The 21,974-nt window shown below is 41.3% G+C and overlaps 1 protein-coding gene across 1 annotated transcript; it reads right to left on the bottom strand.

Annotated features, from left to right (window-relative positions):
- Nucleotides 1-1,558: 1,558 nt before the first annotated feature.
- Nucleotides 1,559-21,957, bottom strand: zhx1 (zinc fingers and homeoboxes 1). Its single transcript, XM_080895661.1, has 8 exons — nucleotides 20,550-21,957; nucleotides 17,906-18,236; nucleotides 17,330-17,793; nucleotides 16,803-17,006; nucleotides 16,282-16,497; nucleotides 15,437-15,601; nucleotides 14,058-15,281; nucleotides 1,559-10,474 (listed from the first exon to the last, which is right to left on the bottom strand). Exons 2-8 carry the CDS (start codon nucleotides 18,120-18,122, stop codon nucleotides 10,193-10,195), a joined length of 2,772 nt encoding a protein of 923 aa, XP_080751787.1. The 5' UTR covers nucleotides 18,123-18,236; nucleotides 20,550-21,957; the 3' UTR covers nucleotides 1,559-10,192.
- Nucleotides 21,958-21,974: the final 17 nt, after the last annotated feature.

Here is a 21,974-nt window from a genome sequence, read left to right as displayed (position 1 = left end):
TTCGCCTTGTAATTGGAAGGTTGCCGGTTCGAGCCTCGGCTTGGATAGTCTCTGTCGTTGTGTCCTTGGGCAAGACACTTCACCCGTTGCCTACTGGTGGTGGTCAGAGGGCCCGGTGGCGCCTGTGTCCGGCAGCCTCGCCTCTGTCAGTGCGCCTCGGCAACCTTCCAATTACAAGACGAACTCCCAACTCTTGAGCCACGATCACTTCTGAAGGCTGATTCATGTGTTGAAATTGGTTTAGGAGCAGTTCTGAGCTCAGGAGCTGCTTCATGTTTGAATCTCAGATCCTCATTTTATGCAGCAGCGCCACCTACTGCTCAAAGCACTGAACTACCAGATGAGGTTGAATATTGTCTCCTTGGTCTACACACCTCCATGTTCACTGAGCTGTGTGCTTTATCACTACTCTTTCACCCTCTTTTACACATGAACACAGTGACAGACCTGAGTCTGAAACCAAGTACCAATGAAAAGGAACTCTTGATTAAAATGACTTACGATTTTTATTTTTAAAAAAACAAGAACTTCACACTGTGATAATAAAACACACCAGGACTTAAGTCTGATATGCAGATTCCTGTGCTTTTGCAGCAAAAACCATGATGCTGCTTTACTTTGAATATCCCAGCTGCTTCTCTGCTCCAATGACCAAATGTATTTAATGTGCACAAATCAAAGTGAGAACTGCACTTCAAGACTGTACATGATGGAATTCATGTTATTGGTGATTAATAGGACTCTGTGCTTATTGTTTCAGTGAGCTTTCATCCTGGCAGCAGTGAGAGGTGAGGGAACCTCTGCAAGATACAAATAGATGTCACTGAACTGGAGCTCTGGGACAGACGTCACTTTCAGGAATTTAAATAAAGCTGAATTTGGCAGAATATGAATCACAAGTCCCTGAAAATTATAGTTTCTCTTGATGTCTTCGTTATTCCTCCATGGATAGATGATCCAGTAGCAACACTTTTGTCCTGCAGTACTACCAACTGTCCACTATTGGCCAAGTCACATGACTGAAAACTATGTTGAAGGACAAACCCAATAAATTTGGATCACAAGATGTGCACGTGTGACAAGCACTTTTTTCTTTTTTCTTTTTGACTTACCCCCTTCAGTACTGTAGCAATCAGAACTACTGTCTGAAGGCCAAGAAAAATTCCCAATGGCTTTGCCATGGTCCATGTAAGGGACTGTTGAGACAACGCCAGTCTCTCCGATCCTTTTGCCTTGGCAGAGATCACGCAGAGATGTTTGCAAGTTTCACACAATCCTTTTATTACCGATTTTCCTTACAGATGTATCTGGAGATCAGTTCACTGCAGTCCTATTCTAAAGGCTGATCTCAAGAATTCCACACAACAGCTACAGTTATAGTGTCTGGTCTCCTCCCCCTACAGTAAACACCCCCACAATGGAAAAACACTGGTACAGTGGCCAGGGGTGCTGACACCCTGACCCCCATCTCCTTTTAAGCTAGTGTCCGTTTGCCATTTGTCTGCCCCTTAACCCCCTAACAAAGTTTTCTTTTAAAAAGAAAGAAAGACAGAATTCAAAAATTTAATTAGTGGACCCATAAAAGAGATAAATACAACTCTACAAAAAGTCATTTTCAGAAATTTAAACAAGGTGGAAACAACTCACAAACTGACCTAAACACAAAGACACAGGAGGGTAGCTTTTATAGTGGTTTGGCCAAAACATTTACACACAATCAGGGGAAACAAAAAACAAACACTAACTCAGCACAAAATAACACAACTAAACTTAAAACACCCCTGTTTCTCATAAGTATTTGGTTGTTCCTGGCCAAGCCTTTTGCCCAGACAGGAAACAGCCACCTCCCAAAACCAGGTAACTCAAAGAGAAACATAATTAATAAAAGAAAAAACATTTTTAAAAAACATCAGTGCTCGGTTTAAGTAAGAACATTAATGAATTATATTAGTGAAGCAAGTGCAAACCAAACTAATAAAGTAAATGAATTGACTTTTGTCCATGTGTGGCTGATGCAATCACAGTCCACTTGATTGATCTTTTTACTTTATTTTAGTTTGTTTTGTTATATTATTTATTTTTAACTTTTTAGTTACTACAAACGGAACAGACATGACCGGGGATAGGAAAGGGAAAGACATAGACAAGAGAAGTTTAAGAAAAACAGAGGGGAAGAAAAACAGAGGGGGGGAGGGACAGTGAGAGAAGACACTAAAAAATCCGCTGGATCACCTGCTGGAAAAAATATGAAAAACAATCAAAAAGAGAACAACGCAGTAGGGAGACCACAGCAACAACCTACATAAGTATAAGTACGAGTAAATAAAAAAATATTGAATGTTACTGAGCAACACACAGGTCACCAATCAGCCACGGTGCAGAAGCTACAGGGGGCTGCAGTGACGTGCCCGCAGGCTGTGCTGGCAGCCAGCTGCGGCAGAGTGCCAGGCCCAGCCACCCGAGGTATGAGGGCCCCCTGCCTTCTGGTAGGGGCCCGACCGAGCCACGGGCGCCAGGCCCCGCCAAACAGCCACCGGGAGTGACCCAGTACATACCTAAGTGCCCAGCCCTGGACACCGAGAACCACCAACGCACCGATGCCTGAGGGCATCAACCACTGGTATGGAGTGTGGTGAGATCGGCCCCACACCTGGGGGTAGCCTGACATAGACTTAGAGAAACAGGCTCACACAGACACAAACATGCATTCCTGCCCTCATGCACACATTTACAAATACTCAGCAGTGTGTGAAGCACTTTGTTCCATTTGCACAGTTAAATGTTTTATTTTCTCCTCTAGTAGTTGTGTTAATTGTTGCACACCTGTAAACAAAGACAAAAGGTTGGACAGATGTACAGAAAGAGTTTCTGGCTCTGTTTGATTAAATCATGCTGTAAACAGTGGAGACAGTCGAACAGCTGGATAATAAATGTGAGCTGCTGTCTGAGAACATTTTAGAAAGAAGGAAAACACCTACAAATAAACAACAAAGGAAAATGAGAATAAATAAAGATTTTTATATTCTTCACATATATGTGATTATTACTCCAAACCACATCACACCATATTAGACCTCCTATTTCATAGGTGTCAAACTCTGGCCCGCGGGCCAAATTTGGCCCGCAGCCTAATTACATTTGGCCCGCGAAGCCATACCAAATTATTATTAGAGCTGGCCTACTGGTATTAAACAGCTAATATATATATTTTTTTTAGTATTAAGCTTTGCTTGTTCCATATTCAGTTTTCCAGCAAAACTTATTTGAGTCCATAAGAAAAGATTCATTCCTATATCTGGAGGAAGATTTTTTTAAAAATAAATATTAACGTTAGCCCGCGACTTTGTTCCAGTTTTGAATTTTGGCCCACTGTGTATTTGAGTTTGACACCCCTGTCCTATTTCATCTGATAGAACTGATACAGGGTTATCTGTATTACTGGATTTAAATGCATTTAAATGTTCATAAAATTATCTAAAAACATTGGACATGCTGGAGCCTGACTGAGAACAGAATGATTCAAAGTAAGATGAAGGTATTACTCAGTGGTGTCAGCAGCATTTCTCTCAGATGAGTTCCTGATGAGGATGTGAGCGTCTCTTAGATCAACATTGTGTTGATTTATGTTGTAAATGCTGATGCAGGAAATTTCATATAGACCAAATAAGTCAACTGTCCACCAGCTGATGGGCTGGTTTCCTACAGTGTTAGAACATGTTTCTTTATTTCCGTCCAAAGCTCTGTCAGCAGTGTAGTTGAGACCATTTACTGTGTAGACTGAAGACTGAAATGCCACTTTGTCATCCAGTTTGATAGTTTCCCATCCTGGACTACATCCTGATGATGTAACAGAAAGTAAAGTTTTCAAAAAAGATGATGTACGTGGTACTAACACTTCAGATTAAGGCTTTTGCTGTTTCTTTATCAAAATCTTCTTTTCACTCCTAAATAATGAATCTGAATTCTGACTTTATAATCAGATTAAGTCTTTTGTAGCTACCATATTTAGCACACACACACAATTAATATTGTGATGCACAAATAAATAAAGGGAGAAAAATATATAAAAATAATTTAAAAGGCATAAAATTAAATACTTTACAAATAAGTATATTCAGAACAGAAGCACCATCATACTTTTGATATAACCTGAAGAAACTGATTAGAAATGCACTCTTACCTGGATCCTGTTGAGTTGATCTTCCTGTGAAGTTTCAGAGAACGATGTAAGAATGAGTGAATTACTGCCAGCTCTGATATTGTTGTTTGGTAATACAGCAGAAAGCACAGAATGTAAACCATCCTTCAACACTCAGAAATGAAACTGGTTTTACTAAAGTCAAATCCTCTTTAAACTAAATGAAACGACTTTTGCTTTATCGAGCAGTTTGGATCAACTCACAGTAAAACTGAACTGTTATATTTGATCTTTTTCATTCTTTATAACGATCATTGAAACATCACTGTGCCAGGCAGGAACATCAAATGATCCACTTACCAATCAAAGTGATGAACAACAGACTCCACAGCATCTTTACTTTAGACTCTTTGCACAAATGTGTCCTCTAATAAGAGAAAGAAAAGACTTCTACCCTCACTCTGGAGTTTTCTGTAGACACACTGATGTTGATATGATCCCCTCTCTGAGGCAGAGCTGGATTTGTATTTCTGTCACTTCCCTCACAGCAGAAAACATGAAAATATTCATTTCTCCTGTTTACACTCAGAGTGAGGCTGTTATGTTCAGTAGGCAAAGCATTCCCAGACTTTTACATCTGATTTGCAGATGTGAACATACCACGACTGTTATGATCACCATGTTCAAACTACATTGTGCGTCCATCCACGTGCAAATACTTTAGCATACCAGGAAACTTACTTCACCAGTGGAAGCTGTGTGAATAGGTTTTCAGTGACATTTCCACAGCTGGATCATTATGTAGGGAAACAAGAATTTATGTTTTCATTTTTAACAGGACACTATGCCAGACTTTCTGCACAACATCTGAATTTAAATGTCCTGAAACTTCATGTTTCATTATTTAAAGCAAAATGCTTCTCACATGTTCACATCCTTTGATCCAAATTTATTGGGTTTTGTCCTCAAACAAGTATAAAATATAAATCTTTTCTAAATCAACCTATCAAGCCAGAGCCTCAATAACAGCTGGGATTTTAAATTAACATTGCACACATTTCATGTCTCACAGCTGCTAGCTACAAGCTGAGGAGTGCAGGGACCACAGAGTATTTTCAGCCTTCTACAGCAACACTGGAGAAACAATCACACACACCAGGATTAATCAAAGGTCATCACAGAAACTTTAAGTTAGTGGAAATGTTGGTTCCACAGACGCAGAGTAACAAGGATTTCAACTTTGTAAAAGCCTCAGTAGGTCAGTTTCATTCAGAGAATCTTCTCCAGTCAAAGCCTATCAGGAGATTATTTACAGCTATAGGAGTGGGTACCGCAGTTAAATTTAGGAGCGATATATTGAAATGGCTTCAAACCACTGGTTAAAGTGGAGCGTACATGTGTTCGTCCTGCATTATCTGTGTCTGTGGAGAAACAACTGTAACTAATTACATCCAGACACTGTCATGAATCAGCAAAAACAGATCTGAAGGTACACAGAGTACTGATGCAGAAAAGAAAACATTTGGGATCCAAAGCAAACCGCACCGACATGAAGGAAAAATCTGATCAGAATACAGAAGGTAAAAACTTTACAGTGAGATTAGAAAAAAATCAATTCATGTCCACAGTTATTTTCAAATCTGACAACGTGTATTTTCTAAAACCAAAAAGCTGGCAGCTGTAGAGTGAAAACATCTGGATTGCTGTAAGAAACATTCAGCTAACTACCTTTAAATACAGAAAACAAGTGAGGACTATAGCAGAAGTACAGCAGGTACAGATATGACATGAGCGTAATAGGACCGCAGGTAAACTACTCAGATCACAACGTTAGCTTTTAGCTCTACAGCACAAGGTTAACTGGGATACGTGATGAATGCTGGATATAAAATCATAACTCAGTGAAAAGACACGGCAGCCTCGATATAAGCTACACATCTGTGTATTTATAGCTTCAAGAACTGTAAGACCAGATTAGACTTTACCAGAAAACATCTTTGAACAGCTGCTAATGGGACCACATCACTAATATTTATTGATGATGTGACTGCTGACAGAATTAGTAGAATGAATTTTAAAGTCTACAGGGTTGTACTCTCCTCTCAGACACACTCAAATGCTGTAAAACTGTACAACCATTAATACAATTCTTTCTTTAAATGCCTTAACTTAAAGCTGAAAGTCTGCACTTACATCACATCTAGATTGCTTGATTTAAAATCAACTTGAACTGTGGTGCTGTACATAGGCACTAACACAAAAGAAAAACGTGCCAGTGTCCAGATATTTATGGTTCTGACTGCATGTTTATAAAGTAATTTAGGATTAACATTTGAGCCCGAGCGATCAATACTGGTCAATGTTAATGATTTGCTGACCTACTGGTATCAGCATTTATATTTAGTCAATAAAAACTAAAATGCAAAGAAAAGGCAGGAGAACCAATCATGTTATGAGTCCTAACGTTGCACAGTTTGTCCACCAGAGGGCACTCTCAACTTCCCATGTTTATAATCTGCACTGTCATTTTATCATAATAAGGACTTAGTAATAACTATGTATGTTCAGAGAATGTTTAGGTGCGATTTTCTATGTCTAAAAGAAAACAATACTGGCTCATAACTTTTGCACAGTCCACTTCCTGCTGTGACAAAACAAATTTCCCACGTGTGGGACTAATAAAGGTTATCTTATCTTATCATTAGTTGTGTTCTAATTAGCACCTCAAATATGAACACACTATTAGCAAGCACAATTCATTCAAACATTAATCCAGCTGACTGCATGTCTTTTCTCTTGAGTTATGATTCTACATTTTTGCAAAGTACCAAAAAGCCACTTGTGCACAGTGAACTCTAAAACTGATTCTAATTAAAAACACTAATCTATTGTACATATTGAGCCTGTCTTGCTAACAGGAAGTCCACTGTTGACTGGATAGAGTTGCAATGACAGTTTTCATAGATAGAAACATATAAAAACCATTCAAAACAGATCGACTATAATAATGAAACAGCACACTGTAAAAGACTGTGGGCTGGATACCTGGGGGCAGCATGAAGCCTAACCTGTAGACTAAATTGAGTACTGACTGCCATTTTGTACCATGTATAGACATTAGCATATGAGATCATAAATGCTTAGAAAAGAGCACAAAACGGCTGCACTTGGGGTGTTTTTTTTTTAAAAATGTTGTGCAAAATAGAAATAAGTCATTAAAATAAGCCCCTCTAAACTAAAAGTAGCTCAAACTTAGCAAATATTCCAGTGATTTGAGCAACATTTTCAAAAGAAAACAGGTCCTCAAATCGCATTTTTAAGCTACATTTTCAGTTTAACCAGGATGAGGCTTCTACTGTGCCAAGTATACCAACCCCAAATATGTACAAATGTTGTTTGTCTTGGTTATTGCATGCAGTATTAGACAAAAGTATTCTTTAAAACGGTGACTCTGTTATTTTCATGACCAGGCACTCGTCACATGATGACCAAACAGATAAAAGGTTTCAGCTGGATTAAAGCTAAAGATGTTGGAAATCTAACCGCAGTGACTTCTAGTGCGACAAGTGCCCAGGGATACGTTCTAAACACTATCAAAATTCAGAACTTCAAGGTGTCTGTTTAAGGACTTAGAACTGAAGTTACCAATGTTAGCTTCAGTGTAGCTAGGCATCTAACAGCGTCAGCAGAAAGCAGAGCTCGCTCATGCATCATCATTAGTTTGAACAATCCTTCCTTAAGTTTACTGATTTCCAAAGTTGAGAGTTGGTGAAATTCTGTTCAAAACAAGCGACGAGCCACGTAGGCACAAAGGTTAACCTGCAAAGCTTCATCGGTTTCTCTCTCCTGTCAGTGAAGAACAGCAGTCGGGACAGTTCGCAAAGAGTTTGAAAGAGTCAAGAAAACAGAGAGTGGAGCTTTATTTGGTAGTCTTCTCGCCGCAGAGGGAAAGCTGTGCCACGTCTTCATCACAACGATTCCTCCGATGAGAGAAAGCAACTTTATCCAAGAACGTCTTTTAGTTTTCCAAAGCGTTTTTCAGTTTTCAGTCCCTTTGCCTCTGTGCCTGCTTACGCTGCAGACAATTTACCGAGACGGAGAGCGAATACGACGCTGCTAATGTTTACACCTTGGGAAGTGCGCATCATGTAATAGTCACTTATTTGACAAACAACACAGGAGGAGAGGGGTAAAGCAGCGGGCAGGGGGGTGTAGAAACAAGAGGGAGACGCGGGAAACGGTTCCCTTGATTTAAAGCAACAACAGGATTACAAGACATATAATGCAAATGCATTTTCATACCAAGAAATCTTGAAAAATTGGGCTCAAATTGTGCAATTTAGTGAAACAACATGTTGGGTGATTGTTCTATTATTTTCAGCCATATAAACATCAAACTATGAAACAAATATATTATTAAAAAAGTGATTAAACTGGTAACATTCCAGGTTAGTACAAATTAAAAAAAAAGGCAAAACACTGGTTCAGTTTGTAGTCATACAAAACAGATTTGGTCTTCCATTTCATGGAATTAAATGAGATTAAGGTGCCTAATCAGTATTTAGTCCACTATGAACACAAGTGGACAAAGTGCATTGATTTTTAAAGTTTACTTTAGGTGCTTCAGGTTTCTCTCTTCAGTGCAGAAAGGAGTCAGATTGTTATTTGAAATACTGCCTAACTGTTTTTGCTTTTATTTTTCTAAAGTACGAGTCAGAGCCATCGTGATTCACAGGCCTCATATCATTGATGTGGTGCTAACTCCAGTCTTGTTAAGGTGAGAACTTGCTTTTATTTGCACGATTTTAGGGAAACGTACAGGTCACAACTAGTAAAACACTGCAGCAAAGTTTTTGCGTCTGTGTTGTTATTTCAATGGAACCAGAGGTCCATCTCCCAGTGGCCCTTATTTAGTGCACAAATGGTGCCTTTGTAGCTCACTGCCCAGAAGACAACACATTCAACTTCACATAAACGCTCTCATTCTCATGATCTACACAAGCCCCTTTAAAAAGGTCAGAACAGATCACAGGAGGTGTTTTATCAAAAGGTGAAAGCAGTGCATATTAAACGCATTCTTTCCTATCCGACCTGTAGGTGTTATGTTAAAAATCTATAAGAGTAAAGAAACAATGAGCAAGTATAAAGGGAAGACTTGAATAGACATCCTGTGTTATTTAATGCCTGGCCTTGGCATTCATTCAGCATTAAGGTACTTTTTTTCTCATATCATTTCACACAGATCATCAAATTCATGTCAGCTCGAATAACCTGCTGATTCTCTTGATCTGCTCTTCACAGGTGCTAAAAAACAGGTAAAATGAAATCCCACAGTCATGTGCTGGTTTCACTGGATACACCGCTCAGCAGTGACATCTAGCTGCAATACATTTTCAAGCACCTTTTTAAGTACAACTGCTCAGAGGAGGGTGGGCATTCACAGAATTACAAATTGATATTTGAATTCAGGCCCTTGCTCACAACTTATCAAACACTCCTTCCAGAAGAAAAGCAGCATCAGTGTCTGAAAGGGGGCAGCTTAGTAGCTTCATTTAAGCAGGCAAGGAGTGCAAATTAGAAAGGAGCAAAATCTGTCGTTTAGACAGTTTGCTTCCTTTAAAAAAAAAAAAAAGAAAAAAAAAAAGGGTTTAATGGATGTGTTTGGATTCAACATATTTTTGGATACCTATCTCACTGACAGTTGTCATCCTCAGCTCAGCTTGAAGATTGTAGTTCACGCCATTCCTCTTCATAAACATTATGTAGGTGCTGCTTTATAAGCGTTATCAAAGTTTCATGTGCCTCTGTGTGGGGTCGGATTCTTGTTTTCACCTTAGTTACAGTGAGAGATTGATCTAAAGCTAATAGTCCGTGTCTTAGTGTCACATAGACGTGACTCGGAAACAGCTTGAAAAGCAAATGAATGTGGAGAACTACACATGCAAATCAGTGGATAAAAACACTTGGTCTAGCTAACTGCCGTCCAGCGTCGATTCCTCCAAACAGTATTTCTTGTAACATTCAGTTAAGCTTCACCCTGCTTCCCCACAATTGCTAGTCTTCAGAAACGGACAAAGATTTCTTGACGCTGCGTGATGGCTCCCAAACCTCACTGTCGTCTGTGTCATCACCATCCTCCTCCTCATCCTCCTCCTCATCTTCTTCATCTCCCTGCCCTGCGCCTGTCTGCTCGTCGGTGGCCATTGACTCTCCCTGCGTCTCCTCTCCTTCCTCCTGTGTTCCTTCGTCTCCATCAGTCCTCTGTGCGCTCGGTTCCAGGAAAGGATCTAACCCCCCGTCCAAGCGTCGCTGCACCTCGGCGAACCACTCCCTCACCTTTCGACAAACAGAGAAAGAGGAGGTCGTGACCTCAGAAGGTTATTTCTCAGCTTCGAGGTGGTTGAAAATACTTTCACTTTACTAGTGAGTGTTAATGACATGAAGACCAGTTAGGTCCATGCAACCCTTAGTACGTTTTCTGTAACAATCCTGATTATCTTTTAACTAGTGGCACAGAGACAACCCTAGCCTCAGGGGGTCACAAACTAGCATAGTGCTGGTCCAGGATAAATGGAAGGTTTGCCTCAAGAAAGGAATGTGGTGAAAAATCTGTGCCAAATACCAAATCTGTGTCAAATAAAGTGGACTCATTCATTGCGGTGAGTCATGGAGAAATAAGAGAGCAGGCAAAAGTACTTTAACTCATTATCTTTTGACTAAATATACATTATTGGGCCACATCTCTTAATCTTTGAATTCAGCTTTTTTCCAATGTCATTGCAGCAGATGTACAATATCAAGTAACTAGCATGACAAAGGGCCTTTATAAACATTTGTAAAAGAACAGGTTGTTCTGCAGAGATCACTGAATTTAAGCGTAGTGCTGTAATAGGATCTCGTCACTGAAAACATTTCCAGATATTTCTAGGTACAGTGTTTCACAATCAGTGGTAAGTGGTAATACAGCAAAGTGGAAGTGTTTAGGAACCACAGACACTCTGCCGTGAAGTGAAAGTTACAGAGCGCTCTGCTGACTCAGTAATTGCAGAGATCCAAACCTCCTTTGACATTAACATCAGCATCCCAGTGTCGACTGGGAGCTTCATTGCACTAAATTCAATAACTGAGCAGCTCCTTTAGATGTTCCATGTAGGTGGCCCAGTATTTTGTCTATACAGTATACAGCGGTCCCTCGCTATAACGCGGTTCAGCTTCCGCAGTCTCACTGTTTCGCAGATTTTTTTTGTGCAATTTTGCATGCTTTTTTTTAATAACAGAGCATTGTGTTCTGCGTCCTGATTGGCTGTAGATAGAGCTGGGCGATATAAGATTTTTTCATATCACAATATGCTTTTTTCATTTCAGGCGATAACGATATATATCACGATATAACCCAAATAACTATATTTGTAAAATTTAAATGTGCCGTTGCTCACAAGTAAAATGTGAAATAATCAGCAGCTTGTTTTGATTTAAATATTTATTTCCCATAATAAGTTCAACAGGGTAGATGTACTTAAAATGAGGCTTCAGTTTAGGCAAAATAAAGGCAAATATTACAAACTACACAAAAGGGAGCCGTTAAAGCGTTTAAGTTTCAAAATAGAACAAACAAAACAGACTGCTAAATTGTCAGTTCCACGTAGAAACAAAATATTAATTCTAAAAATAAATCTTAGTTTATTTTACAGAAGAAGAGACAAAATTGACTAACTTTTTTAATATTGCTTTGGAAGCGCTGTCTGAGAAATGTTTATGTCCAAGGAGTTGGTAACGAGGATCCATTACCTTAATTAGCTGCTTGAATCCTTCATTGTCGACCGTGTTTATTGGTAGCATGTCTTAGCAAGACAGTAAGCTATGACATTCGTTATGTTGCTATGTCTCTTAGCTTTTTTGTCATATGGTAAGACGCTGGAGAAAGCCGACTCAATTGACTGTTGCTGCTTCTCAGGGATTCCCCCTGGTTGTTTTCGATGACGAATTAGCGCTTTCAGTCAGAGATTGAGCGTGCTCTAGTGGGTGGCACTGCTTCAGGTGATAAAAAAAAAAAAGGTTTGTTGTATTTCCAGACTTTGTGGGAACATGCTTTCGGCACAATTTACAGTGGGCGTTACTCTGTTTTTTGTCAGACTTCAAATAGCTGAAATACCTCCACACTACGGAACTTCTCTGGCCTTTCCTTTTGACAATCTCTCCGGCATTGGAACCGTCATCTGTGTTCTCTTCGGTAACCTGGTCACCCAAGCTCTCGGTTGATTTTTCTCTAGTTGGCACACTCATTTCCTCCATTACCCGGCGGCTGGCTGCTTCCCAAACAAATACACACGTGCGGCTTGGCACTTGTGCAGCTTGGCACTTGTGCTCACAAGTCACGTGACGTGGTTCGGCTCTGCGCTACTTAATTTGGATTGGCTGTTCTTTTTTTTTTATAAGAGAGGAAGAGAGAGAGAGATGAGGTCTATTGCAACAGTTTCATTTTTCTATCGAGAAAAAGTTATTTCGCAATACATATCGTTATCGTTCTATCGCCCAGCTCCAGCTGTAGACCACTGTCAATCAATCTCCTCTGTGCCGTGTCTCCTGTACAGTACAGAATGCGTTCAGCTTGTCAAATTTACACAAATCTTCGATCGCTAGCAGTGTGACTCTGAAGTGCTGCACTGTATGTTTGTAAGTTTTCTCCCCAACAAACACAACAATGCCAATAAAACGTTTCGCACCGCAAAGGCAACCGCGGGTGCCTTTGGTTTCATCCTATAATACTGATAGTGTTTAAACAAGAGAGAAAAGTGTCTGAGAAATGTGTATAAAGTGTGTAGTGAGGGGTTTTACAGCCTTACAAAATCTATAATAACTGTAAAAAAGAAAGTTGGCTACTTCGCGAATTTCACTTAACGCGGGTTATTTTTAGAACGCAATAAACGAGGGACCACTGTATACCAAATCATCTCATAAGGGGTTTTTTTTTAGGTAAAAACAAAGTATTTAAAAACCAGAATGTCAATAATACAGAAGCTTATCAAGCTCATAATCCAACACAGTCCACAGGCTACTGTAATGAGTGAAGAACAGAAAGGAGTCTAAGGAGCTTGAAAAAGAAAAGCGTCTGGACTTTTTTAAGTTGCTTGAAGACGTTTCACCTCTCATCCGAGAAGCCGCTTTTCTTCCCAAGCTCCTTAGACTACGATGACCTGGATGACTGAGAACCTTCACAGACAAACAGAAAGGAGGTTACAAGTTTTCCTGTTACTATACTAACTAAATTGCACAAACTAAAGATAATTAAACTAAAACTAATTAAAATCTACAAGAATCATATTCATGGTTATGGGCACTTTTCCCAAAAATTGCTACTCAACCTAGGGCAGGGGAGTCCAACTTCAGGCCTCTAAAGGCAGTCTCCTGCAGGTTTTAGATATCACCCTTGGTAAACACACCTAAATCAACTGACTAGTTCACTACCAAGCCTCCGGAGAACTTCAAGACATGTTGAAGAGGTAATTTAAATCAGCTGTGTTGGATCAAGGAAACATCTAAAACCTGCAGGACACCGGCCCTTGAGTCCTGGAGTTGGACACCCATCCCTAGGTGGTGTAGCGATTCTTGGGAAACGTGTCTATAAAACTATAAATACAACCCTGACACTGAGCAGAATTTAGGTGAAGACCTTTTAAGTGATCGCTGTGCAAGTTTCTCTAAAATCTGACCAATATTTATAATTCTTGTGAATTGCACTATGAAGGACGGATGGACAGATGCCTCACCATTGCATCCGTCCATTTGGCTGGATAAGCTAAAATAGGAAGAGATTTTAAAAAAGAAATATTGTTCAATTCTGCAGTTATTATTGTTATTATTATTATTTTACTTTCCTCACCTAAGAGGAAAGGTGGTCCTAGGAGTTACTTGTTCTTACCTGTTCATAGCTCATGTTGGTCTTGGTGACAAGCTCGTCCAGATCTTGCTCATTCAGGAAGTGGTGCTTCAAGTAGTACTCCTTCAGGATCTCCTTCCCAGTCTTGAACTTCTTTGATGGGGTTGGCCGGTCGACATCTGAACTTAAAGAGGTGGACCTTCTTGGCTGCTTCCTGGTTCGGGATCGTCCCCACCCACGATTTCGTACACGTCTTTTCCGACTGCCGCTTCCCAGTTTACTCCCACCTCCGCTGTTTGGTCCTTCGATGTTGCCACTTTGGTATTGAAAGAACCACTTCAGGTTTCCGTTCTTCCAGGAATACCGAGAGTCTCCGAACCAGCTGACAATGTAGGAGCGAGGAAGGCCGCTTTCCTCTGCCAGCTGATCGTACTCCTCTGGTGTGGGCCACTGGGTCCTAACAAAGGCACTTTTCAGAATATGGAGCTGCTCCGGAGTCTTTTTACTCTTGTCCTTAATGTCCTTCTTGTTGCTGCTGGGCAAATGCTTGGTGCGATTCCCAGGAGGAGTTTGACTACCTTTTCGAGATGAGGAGGCAGGAGGTGAAGAAGAGGCCGTTGCTCCTGTTCCTCCCCCTTCTCCTGCTTTTGCTCCATCTGTTTCTATTTTTCCTCCTTCAGAGGAATCTGGAGACGAGGTGCTGACGGATGGCATTTTTCGTCTCTCGGTGAACCAGGCGTCAATTTCCCTCCGTGTCAGTTTAGTCTCCGTCCTCAGACGGCTCAGCTCTTCATCTGAAGGTGTGGTGTTCTTCTCAAAACTCTCCTCCAGCACCACAAGCTGCTCCGGCGTCTTCTCCTTAAACTTCTGCAGGGTAAAGTCTGGAAACGGGTTCCACGTTTTGGGACGGGTCTCCTTCTCCTTCACGGGAGGTGTACGTGGAGGATGGGGTGATGTCGGGGTCTCGTCGCTGGAGTCGATAACAATGGTGGTGTTAGCAGCGCTGCTACATGTGCCCCCGCTTCTACCACCTCCGTCGTGAAACACGATGACGTGGCTGTTCTTGGAGTTGCGCTGGTTGTACCTGGTGTCACTGAACCACTTTTTGATCTCCCCTTTCGTCAGGTTGGTAAGTTTCATCAATCGGGCAATTTCAGCATCTGTGACAAAGTGGTTCTTCAGGTAGCTGGCTTTCAGCTCCGCCAGCTGCTCTTTGGATTTCTTAGGTCGCATGCTGAATGTGTCAACACTGAGGGCTGAGTTCTCCTTAGAGACAGAAGGAAAAAGTTACATTTTATTTACATTTTGTTTCTCCAACACAGTTCTAGCTGAAAGAAACACCACAAGGTCATTTTTGTGTACTGATTATAAAGCCATTAAAGGTTCTTCTTGGTAGCACGAGCTGTAAGTGCTTTCCACACCTGTGGTGAAAGAGAGGGAGGCTGGATAGTGGTAGCCCGCTTCAGCTCACTGTTTGTCAGGGTGGGCTGGCAGGAAACTCTGCTGGAGCTCTGGGACTGGCTAGGCAACCCTGCCACTGTCAGGGTGATGGGACTGGTCACTGGAAGGTTGCCTCCTGGGCCAACCTACATAGCATCAGAAAAAAATAATAAAGGACAGAGATGTGATGTTTTGTTTAAAGGGAAAACGTGTTTATAAAACAAAAGTGTTTTTTTTAAGTGTTTAACCGCTGTAATGTTTTCATGTACTTGTGCTAGTGGCTTTTTTGGCAAGACTCCAATTCCCATCTCCTCTCATGTCTGGCTAAAGACCAAAATCAACAGAGGTCAGAACATCCAGCTCACTCAGAAAGAATTCAGTTCTCACACACCAAAGTGAGAGTAATAATTCACCTATTTGTTCTGCATTCATTTGGTATAAGAGGCTCGGTTCCAGAGATGCAAAGCAACGTCAACATTGGGTGTAAAAGCACGAGGGAAGTCTGTGTGTCCATCAGTACTGTTGTTTCTGAGTGGCTAATTTAGTATTACTGGAATTCAGAATGCAATCGCAGCCAGCTTTTATGGAATTGGTTTTTCAAACAGTTAAAGTGATGTGCTCATTTTCAAATCGTCACTGTGACATCAACAGGAAAGCTATTCATATGCGCACACCTTCTTAGATGGATTTGTAATTGATTACTCCTTTGCATTACATTACTACTCATTCAGACTAGTTCATTGTACCTGAGACAAGATGAAAAGCTGAGAAACCCAAGCCAGGTTAAGGCTGGGTCAAATGTAACACGTGTTTTTTCCTTACCTACCTGTGTGAACACGAGGCCAGGCTGGCCCACTATCTGGCAGGTCTGAAGGATGGACTGCAGGCCGTTAGCAGCAGCCGACAGCTGGTGAGCAGGTATGACAGTGATAGTCTGAGGCACAGTGTGCACCGTGCCATTAAACTGCTTCCTCCTGGCCTCTTCCACTTCTTCTGGAGTCCAGCTGACACCGTGCTTCAGCCTCTGAGCTGAGAACCACACCTGCGACACAGATCGAGCACATCTGACTCTAATATTTTGTTTTAAAGTATACTTTAAAACAGTCCGTTTGTAGATGAAAAATGGGAATTCCAATTGAGGAAGCTTTTCACTTGTAAAACAACAAGTAATACTACACTACAAAAACAATGATGGCCATAACACAAAAGTAATTATCAGTAATGAGCCTCTGAATTCCTTACTGGTGACTCACCAATATATCCGATTTTAGTCCTACTTACTTAAATGTGTGAAAAATATTCAAAGTAAGAACTAAGAAATCATGAAAGCTTTATGCGCAGAGGTACCTTGATCTGTTCCTCTGTGAACTGTGTTTGTGCTGCCAGGCTGCTGATCTCAGCCATGGAGGGGTAAGGGAACTTCTTATATGTGGTGCCCAGCAGAGGGTTGGTGTCCATAGCGGCACTGTAGGAGGGGATGCTGCTAAGTGGAATCAGCAGCTGGGGCTGAACTGCTGCTGTGTTTTGCTGGGCCTGGAAGGCAGAGAGCACCTGGAACAAAGACAGAGAGGGATGGAAATGAGAAATGTTATCCATGTAGAGCAGCTAAAGGAGAGATGGTGTCCAAGCTCTATTTGGCAGGCTTCTGACCAGCTGAAGTGTTCCTGAACGAGGCAATGAATATTTATCAGCTGAAGGGCTGCTATTATGCTGTTGATATTTAACATTACAGCAACCCTTTGTCCAAAAGCTTGCAGCAGGTTTTAGGTACAGACCGCTGCTGGGTCTCACCACATGCATTAATTGCTCACAGGCACTGGTAAAATCGGAATTCGTACAGCTGTAAAACACATGACATTATATAGTGTCTCTACCTGTGCCAGACCAGCAGGCAGGACTGTAGGATTTAAAATGGATGACTTCCTCTGCTGTTCAAACTGAGGGGTGATCAGCAAGCCGCCTCCCCCGAGCTTCATGGAGTCGTGCATGAGCATCTCCACAGGCGTCATCGGCCCCGGAGGAGCTTCAATGGGTTCCTGCTCCCCACCCAACTCTCCATCGCCACCTCCTCCAAAAGCCTCCGCTGCCTCGTCTGCCGATTTCAGGGACACAGCGATTCTCTTGGGTTCAGATTTGGTCTTCATCCTCATGATCGGGGTCTTGCTGAGAGAGATGGCAGCAACTGCAGCGGGGTCTGCTCCCCCCTCCTCAGGGGTGTCACACTGTTGCTCGTGGGTGGGCTGATCGCTGCTCAGATCCTCAGGAGGATTTGTAGTGCTGCTTTTCAGTGACGGACCGACAGCCTCTCTGTTGTCTACAGTAGATACACCAGGTTCATCTGTAGTATAAACAGTAACAATAATGCAGCATTCATTATTTACAGCACATCTGTGTATACTAAGTATATTACAGGTTTGTCAGGTGAGAATGAGACCAAGAAAGAGTCTTACCTGAATCTGGTGGAGCAGGAACAACAACTACAGCCTGCCCCAGCTCCTCTGCAGTCAGCCCCTCCTCCGTTCCCTCCTTCACCTTTCCCTCCTCCTCCTCCCCAGCATCTTCCTCCTTCGTTTTCTCTGTTTTCTCCTCCACCTCCTCTTGCTCCTGCTCAACCACATCAGAGGGCACCACCATGCAAGGTGTGGTGGATTTCCGGCGGCTCGACATTGTCAAACCAAACTTTTTACTTCTCCGGCAAAACTAGATGCGTGGCAGAACTGCCGAGACTCACATATCGCAAGCAAACGTGCTCCCACTTTAAAGTCCTTGAATTCTGTATTTCTGTTGAAAAACACACACACAGACAAAACAATTATTCAAATAATCTGCCCACTGTTGCTTAAGCGTTCCTATTGTTGTTATCAAATCTTTCCTTTGCTGCCAAAGGTAAGAAACTGTGTGTGGGACAGGAGTTCAGTTTTCAGCTGTGTATTTGTTACTGAGTTGAGTGTTTTAAAGAGGCACGTAGGGAAGGGCATTACAAGTAAGCCCAAGCTATTTAACCTGAGTGAATGCAGGTTTAATTAATTACAAAGCGTAATTACGCTGAAGGCTTAAAACTCCAACTTATTCTTACAAAATGACTGGACGGGTTTTTATTTATTGTTTCTTTTATTCTTTGTGTTTGATTTTATTAACAAATGACTTCAGGCCCCCGGTTTGGACGGGCAATCCTTAGGAAAGCTGCAACACCACAGTCTGTAACATTCGCGCTATTTTAAGAACAGAAGCTTAATGATTGCCTAAATGTCATGCATTTAGGAGACATCTATGAACTGGAGCTACACATGCTGCACTAGCTTTGTACAATTACCACCTTCAGGATATGATTCATAAAACCCACATAAGACTTTCACTTCATCTTTAAGGCTTTTACCACTTAACTAGCAGTAAAGGGGTCAATGACGGTGGGGTTAACCTCTGATACTGTTACCAATTTCAGTTTAGAGCATTACTATGGAATCATGCTGACCGGCAGCAGTCACTATTTAAGATTAAACAATCACCCAAACAAATCATTGATTAACACAGTGAGTTCCACTCTATGCTGCAGATGAAGTCCCCATGAGGTGATTTCTTTTTTCATCTCGAATGAAGTTATTCATTATGTTCATTCATCAGTATACTGCAATATGTGTCTTTAATTACTTGATGTGTGATGTGACTTAATGATGATGTTATAATAGTGAGACAACTAGGCCAGTTAAGTTATATTTTTACATAGTGCACTGCACAGGCTACGAACTGCACAGTCCTTCAGATGATGATGTAACTGCATGAAATTGTGAGGTGTAACTAAAACTTGATCAGCTGAGTTCTCTGCCTCCTAAAGTCATCACAGACACTTGTGAATTTATACCAGAGACATTAAAAGGGAGATACTGCAACAGCAAACATGGTGCTACAAGCATAACTTCAAAGAGTGAGAAGATTGTTAAAAACAAAATCTCATTTTAAGGCAAATTCAGCTAAATTTTAAGCATTTTTTTTTTAATCAGATTTGATGAGTGATTTGATACATGTGGTATATTTGACCGTTGAAAACAAGCAGCATTCAGACAGTGTATGTCACATGTTATTAACAGGTTATTATTAGACTATTAATAACAGGTGTTACACATAATACATTGGGCACAGAAGGTAACAAGAAATAATCATACAGGACTTAAAAGGGGCCGCATCCTCATATACAGTCACGTGAAAAAATCTGAACAAGCAGAGACTGGATCCACTTTGAAACAGTTAAATCCAGCTGAAGAAGATATTCAAATAAATGACAGTAAATTTACATTTAGATAAACAAAGGAGATCCATAAAATTTGAGTCAGCTGTTTGAGATTAGGTGTCGGTGATAACAACCTTCTTCGGAAGTGACAGTGAGTTCTGTTTTATTTAAACTTTGACATCTGTGATCTTGAAGTGTGTGGCGTCATCCTGTCAAGTTCTAAAGAGCCCTTTGAGGCCTTCAGAATACATCTTGTAGTTGTGGAGACTATAAGTTTGGCAAGGGCTTTTAAAAAGGCCGCTAAAATGACTTAAATTAGTCAGATCAGGATATATTAAAGCAATTATGGTAGGGGGATCATATCATAATCTATTTCATTATTTACATCTCGCTTTAAGGCACAGATTTCCTGCTCAAAAATAATATTTGAATTCACTTTGCATGTGTCTTTGCGAATTAAGAGTTCAACTTAAAAGCTTATGGATGCCAGGTTGTTGACTGTGACACAAGTGCTACAGCAAATAAGCAAACATTTTCCTCTAACACGCCTCTGCACACGCTTTGAGCCAACTTCTCCTGACTTGTTGCTGGTAAAGTCACCCTAACAGATTACACAGAGGTGTGGACGGCATGCTACGCTGCTCTGCCATCATGCGCTCATTTGCATCAACTGTTAGCAACTCAATAATGTGGAGGTGTGAGCTAGCTCATTCGTTATAATTATTAATGCCACGTTCAAGCTACGAATTATTAAACAAAATATGGTTAGTTCGACTCTAAAGCATCCGACACGTACAAAGAAATGGGCCAACTAGCCAGTGTTAGCCGGGCCAGTCATAATTATTGATCACGTCTGGCGGTAAACTTACTGGAACTACTGAAATGTGCACTGTGTTGCTACCAGGCTGTCGAGACAAGGCGAGGAGTGATTTCCTGGGTCTCAGCAGAGCAGCTCTCAGCTCCTCTCTGGTGGTATCTGTCGGCGTCTCTGCTTTCCCCCGGCTAACCGCTCAGACCCGAGCCTGGCCCGGGACCGCAGCAGCGTTAACGTTATCCGGGCAAACGGGTCTTCCCAAACCCAGCCGAGGGACGCAGACAGACAGACGGACCGGTCTAACGGCTACGGCTGTCGTTGGCAGATGCTGGAAAACACCGGACATCTCCCTCTCTCCCCGTCGGAGCAGGTTACTTCACGCCAAAGCGGGGGCTTCTTTGTCAAAGTTGAACCACCGAACGAACGCACGGGAGTTACATTCATACCGTGCTGTTTGCTGACCCAATTCTCTGATTTTTTTTTTAACGGCAGATTTTTTTAATGATCAAACGGCGTCATCATTCAATGTAATACGTCCTGACGTCATTCCTCGGCGACTCTCTCTGTGCTCTTAAAATTTTTGGGGAGAAATTTTAGGCTACAAAATGCCCAATTTAACAGCACTACAGTGGACTCGGTGTGAGCTTGTTTTGGCCGTGATATCCTTAGAGTAACTGCGTGTCAAACAGCGTGTGCGGCGGGCCGTAAACTCATCATTTCCCCGATCCGGCTGCGTGCCAAAATGTCCTTACATGACCTGTCAGGGCACGATGAGAAGCTACTTAAGGACAACACTGACAATGCAGACTTTCCTTTCAACACACGCGATACTGTGTACAGTTGCTGTTCAGGCTTTTCTCGTGATTATTTTCACTTTTGAAAAAAAAAAAGGGCTATTATGTAAAGATCTTTTTAAGCTGCCGTAAAAAAACGTCTTTTATATATTTAAAATAAAACGAGGTTGTCGCCTCCTTTTGGCTATAAACAACAAGAATGCGTCAGAGTATAATGCAACAGTCATACATGAAGCGCGGTATAACTGGTTAAACACTTCAGGTTGTATTTACTTCGCTTTTTGTTATCCGTTAGTTATCACTGGCATTACGCAACCAAAATCAGTGTGTGGATCATTTTAAATGCACTTCATGGAATTAATGTGCCATAATAAAGTCACATGGTTGTTAGGAGACAAGTTATGAGCATCTGTGAAGGGATGAATGCCTAAAATGGGGTCACATTTTTAAAAATCCTGGATCCTCAATTTCCCATAATGCAATTATTTAATCTCTCCGGTCTACCTATTCTTAACAATGGTCGTTAAAAGTATTATCTATATATAAGATCAGATAAGTTTGTTTGTGTAGTCCCGCTGCAGTCACTGATAACAACTTGTAAAACTTTCTAAACCTGATTGGCTTTCGAACAGTCAACCACAACTTGTAGTAGTGAAATACAGGAAGTGATAGTATTATGATGCTTT

This window comes from Rhamphochromis sp. 'chilingali' (assembly GCF_963969265.1).
Source record: "Rhamphochromis sp. 'chilingali' genome assembly, chromosome: 11".
Classification (NCBI taxonomy): domain Eukaryota; kingdom Metazoa; phylum Chordata; class Actinopteri; order Cichliformes; family Cichlidae; genus Rhamphochromis; species Rhamphochromis sp. 'chilingali'.
The sequence above is the reverse complement of the archived record's forward strand: the minus strand, read 5'-3'. Positions and strand labels throughout refer to the sequence as shown.

Coding starts and splice junctions, on each gene's coding strand:
- zhx1 (XM_080895661.1), bottom strand. CDS start 18,122: ATGTCGAGCCGCCGGAAATCCACCACACCTTGCATGGTGGTGCCCTCT. Junction 17,007..17,329: donor TGCCTGCTGGTCTGGCACAG/GTAGAGACACTA, acceptor TCTTTGTTCCAG/GTGCTCTCTGCCTTCCAGGC. Junction 15,282..15,436: donor CTCCCTCTCTTTCACCACAG/GTGTGGAAAGCA, acceptor TCTGTCTCTAAG/GAGAACTCAGCCCTCAGTGT.